Raw genomic sequence first — 18287 nt, forward strand, 5'->3', positions numbered from 1 at the left:
AAGCAGCTGTCAGATTGTTTCCCTTTCCAGGCTGCACACACTAGGCCCCTTTTTCAACACTTCTACTCAATTGCTTTTCAGATTTAAACAGTTGGAGGCGGGAAACTGGGCAGCAGAATGTTCTTCCTTTTTCTGAGAGCTATTTTGCATTCCTTAGCAGAAACAAGAAGGCAGTTTTGAATTTAACAATGACATTTTGCAGGCTATTAATCTACTTCAGGGATTACACCTCCTGAAATGTAAGCATTATTCACAGTTTCAAAAACACATGAGCAGGGGTAACTCCACCAAATCTATTTGCATTTAGTACTGTAAGTCAGATTCTTGCTTAGGATAAGGCACAGTATCACCCATAGTGGCATTTTTTGGGTCTCATCAGAGAGGATGGCAGACATCATACAACAGCAGCATGCAATTTCTTGGGGCAACATTTCTTACAGCAGGCTAGTGCTAGAGAGGGATTTATTCTTGTTCTAAAGCAAATCATACATCAGTATGCTACAGCTCTGCCCAACTGCAGCTGCTGAGTTACTGCTCAGACTGCCGGAAATGGCATATCCATGCTACAGAATGATACAGATGTAGCCAGCAAAGCCAATGTATAGGCCACTCTGGGCAAAAGTTTCCCTTTACTACCTACATCTTTGGTCCCGATTATGCTTTTTGTCTTTCTTCATACTCACCTGGTTACTTTCCAAAAGACATCTGATCCCTGACTCCTAGCAGGAGTGCTTCTCTAGTGACCCAGGCTACATGAAGCCTCCACCCTGACACATTCCTACTCCACAGGATGATCTTTTGATTAAGACTCTGGACTAACCATCAGGACAGCTGGATTCTGTTCTTCCTTCTGCCACAGATTTTTGCATGACAGTATGAAAATAGGATGCTCCTCTGCGCCTTAGTTTCTCATCTCTATAGTGGGACTACCAACTCCCTACCAACTGTAGGCGTTGTGAAGATTATAATATTCACCAACCCACTTAAACACTACTGGAAAGCACAGAAAAAAGAAATACCTGTTGATAAATGCATGATTCAGGCAGCTCCATCAAGCAGATCACAGCTTTGTGGGGACCACTATCTTTAAAACTGGACATGCTGGGAAAGGTACCAGAAGGCACAACGAACACAGCTATTAAACTTGGTTTAAATGCCACCTGACAGGAGCTTGGCAGCCACAGCTTAGCTGTTGGTGGTCTCAAATCAAATGAAACAAGCAAAGTCTTCAGCACAGCAGTGCCCAAATTAATGGACAGAGCAATAGTCAACAACTGTCTCCTTCCTGCATCTGCAGCAACAGTATGAAAGGCAGCCCAGACCTCCCCCTGCCCCTGGACAAAAGAGCCCCCACAGTTTGGTAACTGGGTGCCTGCGGGGGCTCCAGTGTGGATGCTGGCTTTGAGGCTCCCTGCAGCTCATCACTAACAGGGCCCGCAGACTTACACTGCAAAGAGACACAGCTGCAGGAGCACAGATCTCTGAGAGATCTGGCCAAAGCAACGCTTATCAGCCGTCTGAATCCCCACTGCATTTTGGTGTGAACAGAGTCCATTTTAATCTAGACAATGACATTCACACTTCATGCCCTCTGTAAAGCACAGAGTAAGATGCCAACAGGCATGATCAACCTTTCCACATGGGTAATGCAAAGCCCAGTGCTTTGCTTCTCCCTCAGCTAGTAGCAGCTCAGCAGCAGAGAAAGAGGCGACCGCTCCCCAGGTAACAGCCCAGTTTTGAATTGTACATTCCCCAGTCTGTCTCTTCAGTCCTGTTTGCCGCAGCAAATCCCCAACCATAGTTACCTGCCCCACCAGGCTGACAGCAGGATGAGGCAGTGTTTATGCAGTGCTTTGAAGCTGTAGTATTAAAGTTACAGTATTCCTCCAAGTTCAGAGTGCAGTTAGGGGTCCATATTAATTCTGGCTTCAAGACACAGCATACTGCTTTATGCCAATGCAGAGCTTACTCCAGAGGATGCTAATCCCCTCCCAGAGGCCAGCAATGCTCAGAAGTCCACAGAACTTCAGCACATCTTTCATTCCCTCCATAAGTTTCCTTCCCATCCCCACTTCTTTATCTGAAGACTTTGGGGACTAAAACTACAATACAGCCTAGCAGGTGCACTGCAAGACATTTCAAAGGGATAAGGAGGCTCAACAGCTACAGATCAAAGCACACAGAAGAAAAAGACAAATTTAAGTCATGAGGCAGAGGGGCAGCAAAGCAGGAGTCAGTAGCTAAAATCATGTTTGGCCCCTCCTGTTGGTTCTAGGGTTAAGTCTGCAGTTTAAAACAGAGCTTCTTCCCCCATCACCTCCAACACCAAGCCATTCCCTAGCTAAAATCATCATTCACTGCTTCATGTCCTGCCATAACCTCTTTCCCCAAAAACTTAATGCTCTTCATGCACCATCACATCAGGCAGGATGCAGGTTGGGGAGGGAGAGAGGGAAAGCCATTTTGAATTTAAATGTTAAGGGAGAGAAACTTACTTTGCGGCATTTGCCTTGGTGGGGGATCCAGAGATCGGCCTGCTTGAAGAGCATCTGGGCTAAATTCCTGCGCCACTTTCCCAGCAACTTGCACTGCTGCTGCCCTCCAAAAATGAGAGAGCAAAGAGGGAGAGAGAGCAAGACTGTGCAGAGCCCAGCGCTGCAGAGAATGAGACAGAAGCAGCAGAGTGAAGCACCAGTCTGCTGATTAATTCAGCCTGTTTCCAGTCACACTGCAGATCCAGCAAGGAGGCGGTGGATGGGGGTGGGGATGAGGGATAGAAAGGGAAAAAAAAAAGGCAGAGAGAGAAGAAAGTTTGCCCAGGATAGCACCAGATGCCTGTAAGAATGGTTCATTCATGAGATGGAGCCGATGCAGCCAGAATCTCTGGGTTCCCTGCCTGTAGAGATGCATATGCATGCACAGTAAGGGTTGATGCTGACAGACAGCGGTCTGTGGAAAAGCAGATGGCAAATTAGACAGGACAAAGTGCTATAAAACATACTACAGGGGAAGGAACACCTGAGCAGGCAAGGAAAAAGACCAGATTGAGACAGAGAGACCCAGGAACACAAACTCCCTTACATAAATCTAGGAGAGTCTTCCAGATGACTCCACAGCTTTGCATTCAAGCTCAATTTAAAAATATAAGCATTTGCTATTTTAAAAAGTTGAGATAGCTACAGGTCCAGTCTTAAGTGTTCCCTGTCTCTTCTCTTGTTGATAGAGAAAGCAGCAAAAGCCCCTCTCAGCATCCAATATTCATACATCCTGAGCCACACAATCTAAACCAAAAGGTGCACATAAATTCTTCATAGCCATGCGCCATGCCTGGGGCTCCCCATTTACTGACACCTGGGCAGTGGCACAGAGAAGGCAAAGGATTAGTGTAGACAGGGAAGGGCTGGGTAGAACAACAGGTATGGGGATAAAAAGGCCTTTGGAGGTGAAGAAGGAATGAGTCTTCTCTCTCATTCTCATCTTTTACAGGAATGCTTCTTTCTCATTGTTGGAAGGAAGCACCTTTATAAGTGGGTTTTTATACAGCTCCTACTTCACTGCTGTCCTAATTCTGTCTGGGGCTTCCTAGTTCTGCAGAGCAATCACTAAACCAATTACTTTCACTCCATATAGAAAGGGGTAAAGAACTGGCCCAGCCAAGAACCATGTCAACAGCTTGCCAAGGATTACAGCCAGTTGGTATAGAATGGAACAGACACGCACTGGAAAGGCTTCCAGTCTCAGCATATCACATAGCTTTAAAGACCATGTACAGGTGTCAGGATTTGCCTACCATCCCTAGCCAAGCTCTTCGCTTCCTTTCCTTCCCTCAGATTCAGATGCCTAAATAGTCACAGCCCGTATTCTGTGTTTAAGGCCAGAAGCGCAGAGATTAAGAGGTCTCAGTATTTACAGTAAGCCCAACACAGGCTAGATCTAAGACAACTTCTGAAAGAACTAGTTATCACCTCTGTGTCAGCACTGAGTTTCACATTAGTATGTAATCTCACAAAGCTCTTAAAGCCAAAGTTGAAGGGAAGCAGACACTGCATTTAATGTCACTTCAGGATAAAGCGGGGGAGAAAGAGGCAAGACATCCTTCATCCTTCTGTAGGGCATTTTGTTACCTAGACAACAATTTTCAACTGCAGAGAGGAACAAAATGTCCTAATGGCACAATTTTTCTTTCCTTCCTCTTCTCCTGCTAAGAAACTACTCACCTACTCACTTCAACACAAAGAAAAAAAGTAAGAAGAAAAAAGAAAGGATCAACAACAACAACATGGGGTTAGAATGGGCAAACCCTCACACAACATACATGTATCAGCCCCTTCCTATGTTAGTGCTTGTTGAGCTGTTTCCCATGGCTCTGCACCTTCTGGAGACTTAAATTAATATGAATAAAACAACTTGCTGGTGATAGTGCAATACCAGGAATAACCCTTGTGCTTCATGCAGTTAAGAGGTCCCAACACAACTTTCTTCCAGCTCTGAAACTCCAGGTTTGGTCATGAACACAAATGGAAATGGATCAAATTGCCTCTTCTTGTTTATCCCACTGTTGAGAGACCTTGCTCTAAAAAGTTTTGTGTAGGGCAGTAATTTGTACTACGTAGCTTCCTTCTGATATCAGCTGGTATTATAAATTGCATCTGGATGTGCATTTGTGCATTAAATAACAGAATGAAAGAGCAGAAACTGTAAACTTGAGATCTGAAAATAAAACTGTGGGTTGAAATAAAGGCTGAATATAAAGGCAGGGACTGAGACCCATACAAAAACTGCAGCATAGATGAGAGATGCGTGCAGAAAAAGGATCCATGTGAAAAAGCCCTTGGAAGAAGAGCTGAGGTTTTAGAGAACAGCAGGGAATAAAAACAGAGATACAGTTACTGGCAAGATGAGAAGAGGCAAAGGACTTGGGCTACTTTTCAGTCCAAAGGTAGGACTGCAGCTCTTGTTAGGCATCCTGGAACAAGATAGCTCAGGACTAACAGTGCTGTAGCTGTAGTAATGTGGAGTACAGCACAGGCTCCCTGAATATATTTCCAGGCTCTGGCCAGGAGGCATGGTGCTGTATCCAGGCTGCAGCAATTACACTGGCATAATACAGGTCAGTTGTTATTGGTAACTGTGGTATGGATGATGTCAATAATTTTTAATAGATGGCGTTGCTGCAAATACGGCCTATGTCTAAAGTAACTCAAACTCAGGAGCCTAACACTGTCCTGTTGCAATCAATGCTGCTGTCTGTTTTGGTATATGCTGAGTGGCTCTTGGAGCAGAGATTCTGGCACCTTTCACAAGTATTAAATTCACTTCAGAAATACACAGAAAATTAAAAAGTCAGGAGAAGAGGGGAAAGAACAAGATATCAGCACATTTAATTTAAGAAGGTTTTGGCACTGCTCCTAAAATACTCTCTGCCTTTCTCTGCAGTGTCTGGCTTCTGGCAAAAATTGGAAGGCGGACTACATTACACCTGACAAACTCTGATCCTCAGCCATTTCTGACAACGGAATTGTATTAGCTGACTGGAGCCAGAGGACAAGTCTCTCATCTGAGTGACAGATGTCTGTGCTGCAGCAGTGCTCTGAGCACGTCTTCTGTTCCAGGACTACTAACTCTTCATCACACACATATATTAGAGCAAAGAGATTGATTTCAACTAGATTTAGGACTGATGTTTTCACCTGGGTTCATTTTATTTTTAGCATTTCAAAAGAAACCTAGCACATCAAATTTACTATTGAGGTTACATAGCAGGTTAATTTGTTCCCTTATCAGCATATATGTGTCCAAGTTCTTCACCTGGGAAAGGAACATGGATTCCACCTTAAAGGGGATGAAACAAGGATCTGCAGTATTGAAAAAAAAAATAGGAGCAAACTCCTTAACACCAAATGATATACTGCCAAGAAGAATAAAACCATGGTCCTTCCTCAGAATCCAACCAAAGTAAGTTGTAAAATGCAGCTGTATGTATCAATGTTTTTTTTAAATTCCTATTGAAAAGAGCGTAATGATCTCTTGCCTTCACTTTTAATCCCCATTCACAAAGGAGGGAGAAAAAACTTCAGTAAGTCAGGAGAGGAGACTAGGACTTCAGAACACCACGATTCCCCCCATAATCTCCTTGTGCAGGACACTTTCCTAATAGGCCTTTTAAAGGTTTATTACAATACTGTCCACACTGCTGCCTGTCCAGGCTCTTGATATGCTCTTCCTGCATTGTACAATGAAGAATGTCATATGAGAAAGAGAGAGATGAACCAAAGAGAGTGACCTACAGTGAAAGTGTCCCCACTGTGCTCTGCCGTGGCTGCAGCAATGCCAGTGTTTGTGCTCTCAGATGCTACCCGGAACACACCCCTGTGGTAAGTGCGTCATGTCTTAAAATGATCAATACCAGATTAGCCCATGATGTCATTAACAAGAGAATAAATAGATAATTATCCTCACTGGAATGTTACCTCCATAGTAATACAGCAATTTGATATAAAACAACATAGTTCAAACACATCCTCCAAGCATACCAGCAGCAAGAGGTTCAGGCATGAGTAAACCCAGGCCTTCCTGGTCTAGCACACTACAGAAATTAAAACCTAGCAAATAAGAAGTGTAGTAGGCAAGTGCAAGAGCTGATGTGAAAAACTGAGTACCTTTTAAGTCACTTACACTGCTGTAGTAATCTTTTAGAGCAGGTCTCACTCTAGGTGATTAGTCTTTGCACTAATGAATAAAACCACTTCTTGATGCTGGAAGCACTGTAAACCAAACAGCAAGAAAGGGATGCACGCAAAATAACAGAGACAGCAAACTATCTGGCAGACAAAGCTTACAGCGTGGTGGAGAGAGGGACACCAAAAAGGAAAGTGAAGAATGTTCTATTACCAGAGTCGGCTGACAGCTTGGCATGTATAATGTTCACCACTGGTCTCAAACTACCTGTCCCATTTCTGACTGGGATCCAGAATTAGAACCAGTTCACTTTTTTGAGTGAGAAGTACATTTAATACTCAGGTGGCTGCTGACACATGGCTAAAACATAAGTGACCAGCTGACTACTCACTGAAGTGATCAAAATCATTTTACTTTTGGGAAGTAGTAACATATGCCAAGTTTACAGTCTCCTGTCAGCCACAGCAGATACGTCTTTTTAGCTTCTATAGGAGCTATTCATGAAGATCTCTCCCTCTTCCTTTTCCTTTGAAGCTCAAAGCATGGCAAGATAGCAAGAGACAGGTTGCCTCTCCATACAATATCTAGACTTATCTGGCACTTTCTAAACCAGATCTAGAAATACTATCCTGCAGCACTCCCTAGAAAGACATGCAATTGCCCAAGAAATACATACACTTATAATCAGTAAAACTGGACTCAGATGATTTCATCACCTTAGTTTATTTAAAAAACCTTCTCACTGAATTCAGCCTCTCAAATAAAGCCAAGCTAAGTGTCCAGGGGACTGAAGCCCCCTATGTTAAAGCTCAAGAAAGACAGAGCATATGTGACAGCATATACTTCACCTATATTGTTCCATCATGGTGCCTCAGTCCCAGCCTGCAAAGGACTTGCCTACTGATAAAAGCAAGTACATCCCTAGGAATGTGAAGGTGACAGAACTCTCAACTTTGATAATAACCACGGATTATACCACCACATAATAATGCCAAATGGTGAGTCTTGACCCAAAAAGTTTTAAACATGTAAGCTGGGCATGACCCTTATCACGAAACCTACCTGACACTTCTCCTTGAGGTCCATGGCTATGCAGTTCTGTAAGCATGTCCAGCAAAAGGGAATTGCTCCTCAGGGGAGAATGTCTCCTAGGTAGAGATGAGCTTGGCTACACTTATCACATCACCATCTGTGGAAATAGAAGGGGAAGCAGTCAGTCTCCCCATATCACTCCCCTTCAGGACAAGAAAGTGACTGAATTCACAAAATTCAAGTGACAGGATTGGTCTTTAAAAGAAGGGGAACTGGGGAGCTGAAAGTGCTTCTAATAGTACAGCAACCCTCCCCTTACTCAGAACTGATCCCATTAGCTTAACTACCCCCAAAAACTGGCAGCAGTAGATGCATTAAGTTCCCTACAGCTCAGAGTAAGAGTATTATTGCAGCCCTGACACACTTTTGGGCAAGCCTCCAAAAAAAGCTGACAAGGTGCTGGATTCCACCAGGTGTTGGAGCATGCTGTCACCCACAGCTATTTGTCTTGCTATTCTTATCTACCAGGAGCTTTGTCCAGCTAATCTCTAATGGAGCTTGGAGTAATGATTCTTCCATTTGCTGAACAACACAACCAGTCTTTGACAAGGGCTGAGCATGTATCTGACCACCATTAAGTAGGCCAGAAGTCATAAAAACAATTCCAGATTACCAGGGAACTAGGCCTTTTTTTTTTTTTTTTCTTTTTTGGCAAAACTGGGACTGTAACAGAATTGAGGTAGGAAGCAGCTCTGGAACTCACATCCTTCTTCTAGCCCATGATGTCCCATGGCACAAATTTGTTCTGCTTCCACATATGCAAAATATCTTTTCTGGTCAAAACAAGGGATCTGTGTACATTGCTTCAGAGGATTCTCTTGTATATAAACAGAATGAGATATTATAAGATTCTGCTATGATTGGTCTTGGGAAAGTCTTTTTGTTGGTTAGTAATTCTTGGTTCTATTTTTTAATATCATACGCAAATTCAGGGCTTGGACATATACTTCTCATAAATCCAAACAAACAAGGAAGCAGCTAGATCTGCAAATCAATCCAAACCACCCACTCATTTCCTAGATACGACAGGACTGGCTTTTGCCAGCTGGGATTTACTACCCTGGTCTATACCATACTGCCTTCTTCAAAGAAGAAGGATTCTGGAGATCCCATCCTAGTGGCAGTCACCTACAACATTACTCTCCATGATGCTACATCATTTCAAGGAAAACAAAAGGCATCCAAAGCTTATTCAGAAAGCCACTGCTGCCCCACACTGAAGAGTTAGATGTCAGTATTTCCTCTTACGCAAGCAAGTCCTGCACCCACATTCTGGGAAGCAGCAAGCATTCAGTATTCAGACTGCTGGTTATCAAAAGAACTGCTTGCAGTACAGCAACCAGCACCTGCAAGTGCCATTTTTTGGCTGCCGGCTGGCTGGCATGAGCCACAAGTCTGGACTCTGCCCTACTTTTCTGTTCTATGACCCTTGTCAATGTGTACACACCAAGGGAATGAAGCTATTTTCAGTCACTTCATATCCCTGCCAGGCCAATTAGCAATTGCAAAGAGAGGATCAGACAAAGTTACTGGGGCTGGGAGTGGGAAGGAGGAAAACGTACTTTTGTATGCTTGCACACAGCAGCTTAGAGCCTCCGTATCTTGCCTTTAACTTAAGAGTGACTTCAATATAAGGGAAGGCAAGAGGAGATGATTTTAAGGAGAAAACGATCACTAACAATAAAAGGGCTAAGAAATAAATCCATGATTCTTCTTTTTACTCCCCTCCGACAGAAGATTTATTAGTAGATCTACTGAAGGATTTATGTATCATGCTCTCACTCGTTCAAACAAAAGTTAAGCACCCAAATTTCTCTCTGGATCTGGTCTTCAAAAGCATAATTACCCATGACACAACTGGGTAACTGGGAGGCCAAAGTCACAAAAGCAGAACAAGAAAAAACATCCTGGACTGTCTGTGCTAATCCCATGGAGCCCGTATCATTAGCAGCGGTGGGTGGCTCTGGCTGGAGGGCAGGGGGCCGTGCAGGGAGGCAGCTGGGCAGGAGGCAGGATTTGCTGCACTGCCGTGAGTGACATTCTGTTTGAGGCAGCAAACTGAAATGTGATCCTGAACACAAAACATGCCATTCCTTAAAGTTCAAGGCACATCATCCGCATGCTTAGGAACACCACCCTGAAGTCCTTCAGTGCTAGGAAGCAGGATACACAACAAGGGTGTTAAAAAGATGAAATATTGGTTGGAAAGAGTGAATACTCCCTATCTAGAGAAATTCAAAAGCTGTTATAATGAGCAATATAACAAGAGCTTGGAAAAGTAAACAGTGGCGCATGCAGCACTGCTTCATCATCACACATGCCCAGGGCTTCTCCAAAATTTGAAAAACTGACCTGAAACCCAGAAGCAGTTCAGTTTCTCTCACATCCCCAATTTAAGGTGCCAACAATGGTCAGATTGTAGACATTTCACACAGAGAAAGCAAGAAGCCAAGTCTTTCCTGTGCCAATCTGGATGTACAATACAAGCAGGATGTTTCATTTTTCGAAGTGGAACTATACTTTAAAAAGGGTTTTAATTTAGAACCAAGAATTCCAAACACAGTTACTTCTAGATAGGTTGGGATATCTTAGTCTTAGGACAACTGAAGCAAAAAACAAAGACAGGCTACAATGAGAAACCATTTTTCCTCAATTTCTGCACCAGGATTGGCACTGGAGCCACATAAAATGTGATTTGCGTGCTTTCTTTCAAATGCATAATTTATCAAAATAAAAAGTCTGCAAGAATATTGCAAGAATTATGTCATACCAACTAAAAACCTCATATGCATTACAGAGGTCTTGCAAACACTCAAAGAACAGCTTCACACAATGAGGAGCTGAAGCAGTTCATGAATTCTGTAGGCAACGTGCAGATCTGCAGAGGTATGCATTCATCCACTCCATCCCCAACCAGGTCCTTTTGTGCTCCCTTCCCAGACTCTTCTGTTTCAGGGACTCCTGTAATTCCCACCACCAGACACGTGTCTCTCCATCACCCCTACCCAACAGCAGGGACTGGCCACACTCTGGACCCATCCTAGGAGTGTATTTCCTCCACGCAAAAGTATCTGCCTTCCTCTGTCCTCCCTATTCTTATCTCTTTCTGTCTGCCCAGGCAATTAGTCACTCATGCTGTCAACATGTTAAACTCTGCCAGACAGCAAGACAGAAATTAAGTGGGACTGCTTTGCTGGAACATGTTAGTCAGCGTCACGTATTCAGCTGCAGACAATCTGAGATGCCCAAAGCTGTGGTTGCTCTAATCAGACACCAGAGACTCCAAGTGCAGCCAGTTTACCCCTTTCACTTTCCCAGCACACTCCATCCTCCTCAGGATTCTAATGCCTAGAGCAGTCTGTGAAACTTGGAAATGGCTGGATGTGGCGTTCAAGTGTCATCATGCTGCATTCAGCCTGAGAAATACTTCCAAATCGTTAGGCAGAGTGAAACCCAACGCAGGGCCCACCAAATAACTCAAACTAATGCATACATCACTAACAGAAAGCTAACATTCTGGAAATCCTGTATGCCGAACTTGGCCAATAGTTAGCCCATGGCTATGCAGAGAGGTCTGCAATGAACGTTAGAATATCTTTATTCTATATTTATAAGAGTGAATGAGTTGGGTGCTCGGGTTGCTATATGTATCTGATACCCAGATCTTTTCAGATCTGAAAAATACATTCTCATCACCCCAAACTCATTTCTGTTTGGAAGTGCCCTGAGCGAAGAGTAAGTCTTGTAGCTTGATCTGAGTATCAACAAGTGTTTGAAACAACCTTCTGAGCAGCAGAAGCAGAGCTTTACAAGGGTCCATTCAAACTTTTGTTTACCTAATCATCTTTCGAATAACAGTCTTATGCAGTCAGTGTATTTATATAGGTAATAACCACTGTGCTTTCAGATCCTCCTTTGAAATCTAAGGATTTCAAAGCACGACAACTTGCCAAACTTCACAACATCAATATGAGGTATCAGTGTTGAATTTAATAAGAAACTATACAGCATGATACATTACGCACAGAGCCTAGAAAACAACTAGAAAAGCAGAAAGATCAGATAACTATACAACCTATAGACACCTGGAAAGAAAAATGTGTTTCTGAAGCTGCAAGTCTTTAGGGAGAAAAATAAATCAACCTAATGATACTGTTTTCCCTAAAGTGTTCAATCATTGATGCTTTCAGTTATTTACTGAAAATTCCCAACATAGATTATTCTATGAAAAATGATGGGGAGTCTGAACATTTCCTGCTGCGAAAAGTGAATTCCTCAAGAACAGAAGCCTGATCTGTCACCGAGAATAGAAACACGGGGGAACAGATAATAACCAAAAAAGCAGCTGCCTTGGAGAAAATGGCTTAGATTAGACCTGATTGTTTTGCTATCAGCAGAACCATACGGTTTTCCTACTCATAAGTAGCTGATGTCTGCCTGATAATTTGCAACATGGGCACATTTGCTGATATATGGGCTTCCAAAGGTGCATCAAGTGATAGTGTCAATTGCTTTGAGATCCATTGAGAGCACAGAATAATTACAGCAAGGGAGTTGGCAGCCACACTTCTTGGCTTCGGTATCTGCTTGTGAAAAAACTTGTCAAAATTTGGGCCAGCTAAACATTCTCTGCCTCAGTAACCCTAGATTATAGATAGGGATATGCATATCTGCTTCAGAGAGAAACTGTGAAGTAAATTTATTAGTGTCTGTAAAGTAAGTGAGATCTTCTGAACTAATGTTGTATATATGCTTAGTATTATCAACTCAGTAGTAGTCAAATATCTCATTTGTGCATGGCTGTGAAGAATCAGGAGTGTATTTCACACAGGCTCCGCTTCCCTTGCCAATTGACAGGAATTAGAGAGAGATCTATTCTACCTTGAATCAGGAACAGGATTAAACTTGAAATTAACTTAAAATTTGTCTTCCAACTGACAAGTGTGCCTTTTGGGGGTGAAATTAGTTTTTGTTTAAACCTTACTTGCTGAGAGTTTTCTAGTAAAAAATATCTCTAACTCCTTCCTTCTTTCTTCAGCACAGGACTTGCACATTAGACTTGTTTCAAAAGACAATGGTGGCTTAAAATGAAAGCTGAGCAACAAGGAGGGAGGAGTAGGAAATAGCTTTGGCACACTTGTCAGAGTCAGAACATCAGTTTACTTGCAAGATTAAGATAGGTAAACAAGATGCTACACAATCAAAAGAACACATTTATTTTTTGGTTGGGTTTTTTTTTTTCTGGTGAGTTGAGAAATAATTGACAGATATGATCAAAAGAATGATCAAATTAGTTTAGTATACCTTACTGTTTCTACAGGGGCCGATACCATTTCAAATTGAGGTATAGTAAACCTGAAAGACCTTTGCTGCGTTCATTTTTCCTTACTTGGTTAAAAAAAAAGAATGTTTGGGAATTAAAGGATTGCTTTATCTTTTCTGCTTCAGGTACTCTAAGCCTGCCACAGAAAGACACAGCATGTATTCAGTCTGGATCAAAGTGAAAAATGCAACAAAAGGCACAATTCTGAAAGCTGTAAGGGCCCCTCCAGCTTCTGCAGAGCGATGAGACATCATCTGCTTTGTGGCACAATGCCTTGAATGACAACTAAAACATTTGACAGCAAATGTATGGAAGAATTCACTGCAAAAGTGACAGCTGTCATTCATCATCATATTGGTTATTATGGTAACCAGGATTGTATAACTACCTCCATTTAAAAAAAATAATCCTGAAATGATAGAAAACCACAAAAAGGCAGCAGCCAAAAATAAAATAAAAAAGCCTGTGCTGTATTTATAGGACCTTCTAGCAAATCAATTTTTGCTGACGTACACTGACTCACAGATAAAAGTGCAGCTTTTTATCTTAATTCCAGTTTATAAATAAGGGTGCTATATGCATAGTTTATAGTAAATCTAGGCAAAAACACTCTTATACCAGTGTTTGCCATTTGAACATATTTAACAAATGTCATGCCAATGGGAGGGTGTTTTCTGGGAGGTCCCCAAAGCAGGCCCAGCACCTGAAGGCCATTAACAAGATCAAGCTCATACATTCATTCAAAGCAAAGCACAGCCCTTATTTAGAAAAGACACTGATCAGTTCACACAGTAGATTGTGTATTTTGCTATTCTCACAACAAGCTCCATGAAAGTTTTATGATGAACATTTTTATGATGAACTGTGTTTAGAAATAGGGCAGTGAGCTCACTCACTCTACTCTGAAAGGAAAACAGAGGAGCTCTCTGCAGCTCCTTAAGAACTTGTCTCCACTTTTCACTCAAGAGCATTCCAGACAGAGATCTAAAGTGCCCTATTTAGTGTACAAATGGTCCCATACATTATCACAGATGTTAACCCAACCGACCTAAAAGCAAACCCTGCTCCCTGCAGGCCTGGGTGCAGGACAATGCTGCCCAAGCCTGGGCAGGACTCTTTTTGGCCAGCTCTACAGAAGGATTTGTATTTTGGCCAATCCCCCGTGGCCCCTGGCCCTGCTCCTGGCCAGTCCCACCCACCCACAGGGTATATAAACCCTCACAACCCACACCTTTTTCAGGGCTGTCTTTCTGCCTGGAGCAGCTTGGTGTCTGGAGTGTTTGCTGTGGCTTCTAGCAGCTAGTTTGGGTAGGACTCTAACAGAAACAAGGGTGGCCTCAAAGATACAGAGACTTAAACAGTTAGAGCTGTAATATGAAGATTAGAGGAAGGAGGTTTGTTTTCTTGGTTCCGCTTGCAATAGCAATATTGATTTGGTTTGTGACCTAGGCTAAAAGGACTAATATCTTAATCTTCTCATCAGATAAAAAAATATTGGCAATGTGTTTATTTAAAAGGTCATGGTTAAGAAGAATATTATGCAAAGTGTTTTGATTTGCTTGAGTAAAAGACAACAAAGAAATATAAAGTGCTATTCTAAAGAACAAAAGATATCTTGCATAAAGCCAGCATAGTGTAGCTATTTATATGCATGCCTGTATTAAGCAGGCTTCTTAGAAAGTAAATCTAGTTTGCTTGCTAGGTTATTCAAATTTTGCTGTATTTGAGCAAGCCCTGTAGTTTAATGCAGTACAGTAGCTGTTAAGTAACAATTTGTTTATATAGAAACTTGCATTTCTAAGGAACCTCAAGTGTTTTATAGAGATCATGCACTACTATGCCATTGTATCTCATTGTGTATGAGCTGTCTGTTCAACTAGGAACTTTATTCTACAATTGCTGGGGGAAATAATAGGATTTTAGACAAGCATGCCATAGCAGTTTCCTTTTCTCAGAAAATGTGAAAATACATACTGCTTAGTAGCTGTCTTGGGAACATGGATGGGTGCTTAGGCTCATTTGCTGCTTAGTAACTTTTAAGACTGATAAGACTAACTTAAACTCCTCTGTGGCACAAGCTGTCCTGTGATAACTCAGTGAGTCTTAAATGTGTAACTAAAACACTATCCACTGCTGTCTGTGGATTTTCCCTTCCTCTCTAGCTATCTTTTGGGTAGATAGTATCATCTAAGACAAACTTTGTGTGCTTTATGTAATGGTATTTTTAACTGGGACTTTTAGGCCTTTTCTTGTCAGTAATGGTTCTTATCGATAAATCAGTTATCCTTATAGGAGAAAGCTCCCGAACAACAGACAAACAGCAGTAATGTAATCCAAGAACTCCAAAATCCATGGACAGCAGCTTTTGGAAATAAAACAAGTGGACATCTGAGGCAAAATGAAGTGTGCTGTGAACTTCTGCTGATCAAAAGACTGCAATGAGCTAGGAGCAGGAGTGAAGCAAAATGAAACAAGTGGCTCATTCGAGGCTGCTATCCAAGCTTGTAAGGGATCTAAGTAAACTGGTTGAGGCATTTAAGTCAGAATGGGGCATCACCACTAAAACCCTTAGGCAGAGTACAAAACTGCAGCTGCACCAAGGGCACCCGAAGCTGCTGGAACACCCTGCTTTGGTCTGCGCTGCCGGGGGCTCGGCCTGGGCCCCCCCGCCTCGCTCGGGGCAGAGGGACCCGCCGAGGCCGGTGCCCGGCGGGGGATGCTCTGCGGCGCTGCGAGGCGGAGTCTGTCCCTCAGCTGTGGGAGAAGCCCCGCCGGGTGTGCTAAAACGCTAACACGTGTGGGAGCGCCTTTTTTGGGGTGTTTTTTTTTTTTATTTCCTCTCCCTCATAAGCCGCTAGGTAACGCTCCGGCGAGGTGCCAAGGGAGGGTGTCCGAGAGGAATGGTGCTGCGCGGGAACCCTGGCCCGAGGGAGGGAGGGCAGCGCGGCGGGACCGCCGCCGGCTCTGCCTCGGGCCTCCCCCGCCATGGCGGGCAGCCCCCGGCCGAGGTGGGGACGCCGCTGAGGGAGCGGCGGGCCCTCCCGGCCCGGCTCCCCGACGGGACGGAGCCCGGCCACGCCCCGCCGCCGCTCGGCCCCTACTCACCAGCCGCGCCGGCCAGTCTCGGCGGGGGAGCCGCTCGCCCGCCGGGCCTCCCCCCGCGCCGCCGGGGCCGCCATCGGGGTCACTGGCAAGCGGGACGCCACGGCGCTGGGGACCCGCGGTGGCGCTTCGGGACGGCCTCAAGAAGCTGGTGTCTGGTTGGTGGGATCCCGCACGGCCACCCGTACGCTGCGCGGTGATTGGCTTGGCCAGGGTGGCGCGCGAAGCCGAGCATCCGCCCTGGCGGCAGGTCGGGGCTAGCCCTGAGGGGAGCCTGAGCGGGCTGAGCGCTGTGAGGAGTGGCGGCTAAGCCCCGGCGGCAGCCCTGAGGAGGACGGCGAGCAGAGCGGCGATCCCTCTGGCCCCGCGGCTGCCGAGATGCCGTAGGAGGGACGGTGCTGAGGGGCAGTCAAGTGATTCGGGGGTGAAGGGAATGCGTGAGGGGATGGAGAGAGCCCAAGAGCGGCCTGTGGCCTAAGACTCCAGCCCCTTGGCAAAAGCAGGCCGTGGTTAAGGGGGGGTTGAGGGAGAAGGGGTATCTCGTTGCCAGAGCTGTGCCTCTGCTAGGGGAGGGTGACACCTGCAGATCTCCCTCTGAAAAGCCGCTTTTGCCGTAGAGTAACCAACTGACTGGAAGTCTCAAAGGAGCCATGAGGTGAATGTACACGCTGGGTGCCAGCTGCACAGGAAGCCATAGTGGGAACGAGCACACAAACGTACCAAGCCGGTAATCTAAGGAGAAAGCTAAGCCACTGCAGAATCTGGAAAGGAAATCAGCTGTGTGAGGCAGAGATGGCCCACTTCTGTGCCTCTGTGTACAGAGATTTGGGGTTTGTCTTCTGAATTCATAGTGGACTGCCTGAATTGAAAAGAAGCATGTCCCTTGGTTTTAATTCCTTTCCTGTTCCTGTAATTCATTGCAGAGCTTGTGTTATCCCAGGTTGTGATGCGACAGTTCCCAAGTGAGATTTTTCTTTACAAAATTGATGTTCATTAGTGTGCTAAACTGCAGATGCCAAAGCCTGGTGCAGTTGTTTGCAATTTTATGGCAATAAATTGTACAAAGAATTGTACAAAGAACTTAAGCTCTGCACTGTTTTCCATGCAGATGCAGTTTTGGACAAGAATGTAGTATTTTGGGAGTGTACTTGATACTTCTTTGAGACAGTCTACTTTCACAGTGTCTGAATTGAATATACATGCAGAGTGCAGGAGTTCTACAAGTGTGATTTCAGCTCTTTTAAATGCAATCTAAATTTTAGTGAGGAGAATGAAGGCCACAAAACTCGTGGTTTTCCTGAGCTGCTTGTACCCGGAACAATTCCCTAGAATTAGTTAACAAAAAAACCCCACAACTCCAATACACTTGAGTAGCACTGTGTTTTTCGTGTCTTAGAAGGAAACAAAATGGCATGTCTGGGGAATTTTCTGGTGTAATTTAGAGACAGTACAAGGAAGGGGAAGAGGATAAATGTGTTACGGAATTGTAATAACATAAGATCATGAGTTGTGCTTAGTGCTGCACAAGCATCTCGTTAGTTCCTCTTTAGATTGTTCCACCCCCAATAAAATCTACTTAATTAGTAGAGGGTTTTAAATAAAAGGTCAGAGTAAAGATACATCTTGAACAGAGATCCGGAGTCTGGATTATTTTGCTTCTGACACTGATTCCCTGTGGGTCTTGAACAAGCCACTAATAAAACCTGTTTTCACTCACAAGTGTGCTGTATATAGAATTTCTGTCAATGAGACGTGCAGTTATAGGGGCTGATAGGCTGGACCTTTAACCTATTTGTGCCTTTATTTCCTCCTTGGTAAATCTGATCTAACTGTTCACCTCAGAGTGATTTAAGGACCTAGTGCTTGTAGAGCGTGTTGAGATTAAGTGGAAAAACATTATCAAAATGCATTATTACAAGGATGATTGGAAGAGCAGAAACACCCTTGAATTGGACAATGTTGCTATAGATTCAGAAATAGGACAGGTATCCAGAGACCACTTTTCCCATGTATTCTAGTACAAGATGACAAAGGGAAAACTCAAAAGGCAAATGCTGTGAAGTACTCAAGAGGCACTAAACTGGTATGATTT

At 43.9% G+C, this 18287-nt stretch overlaps 1 protein-coding gene across 3 annotated transcripts in view; it reads right to left on the bottom strand.

Moving 5' to 3' along the window:
- Nucleotides 1–16345, bottom strand: part of TMEM94 (transmembrane protein 94) — a 51994-nt gene extending 35649 nt beyond the window's left edge. For all 3 annotated transcript variants that reach the window (XM_075518860.1, XM_075518859.1, XM_075518858.1), the window contains exons 1-2: nucleotides 16199–16345; nucleotides 7741–7867 (exon numbers count right to left, since the gene is read on the bottom strand). In XM_075518860.1, the coding sequence (XP_075374975.1) occupies nucleotides 7741–7764 (24 nt within the window). In that variant the 5' untranslated portion in view covers nucleotides 7765–7867; nucleotides 16199–16345. The remainder of the gene's footprint in view (nucleotides 1–7740; nucleotides 7868–16198) is intronic.
- Nucleotides 16346–18287: the final 1942 nt, after the last annotated feature.

Source organism: Mycteria americana, chromosome 16 (assembly GCF_035582795.1).
Source record: "Mycteria americana isolate JAX WOST 10 ecotype Jacksonville Zoo and Gardens chromosome 16, USCA_MyAme_1.0, whole genome shotgun sequence".
Lineage (NCBI taxonomy): Eukaryota > Metazoa > Chordata > Aves > Ciconiiformes > Ciconiidae > Mycteria > Mycteria americana.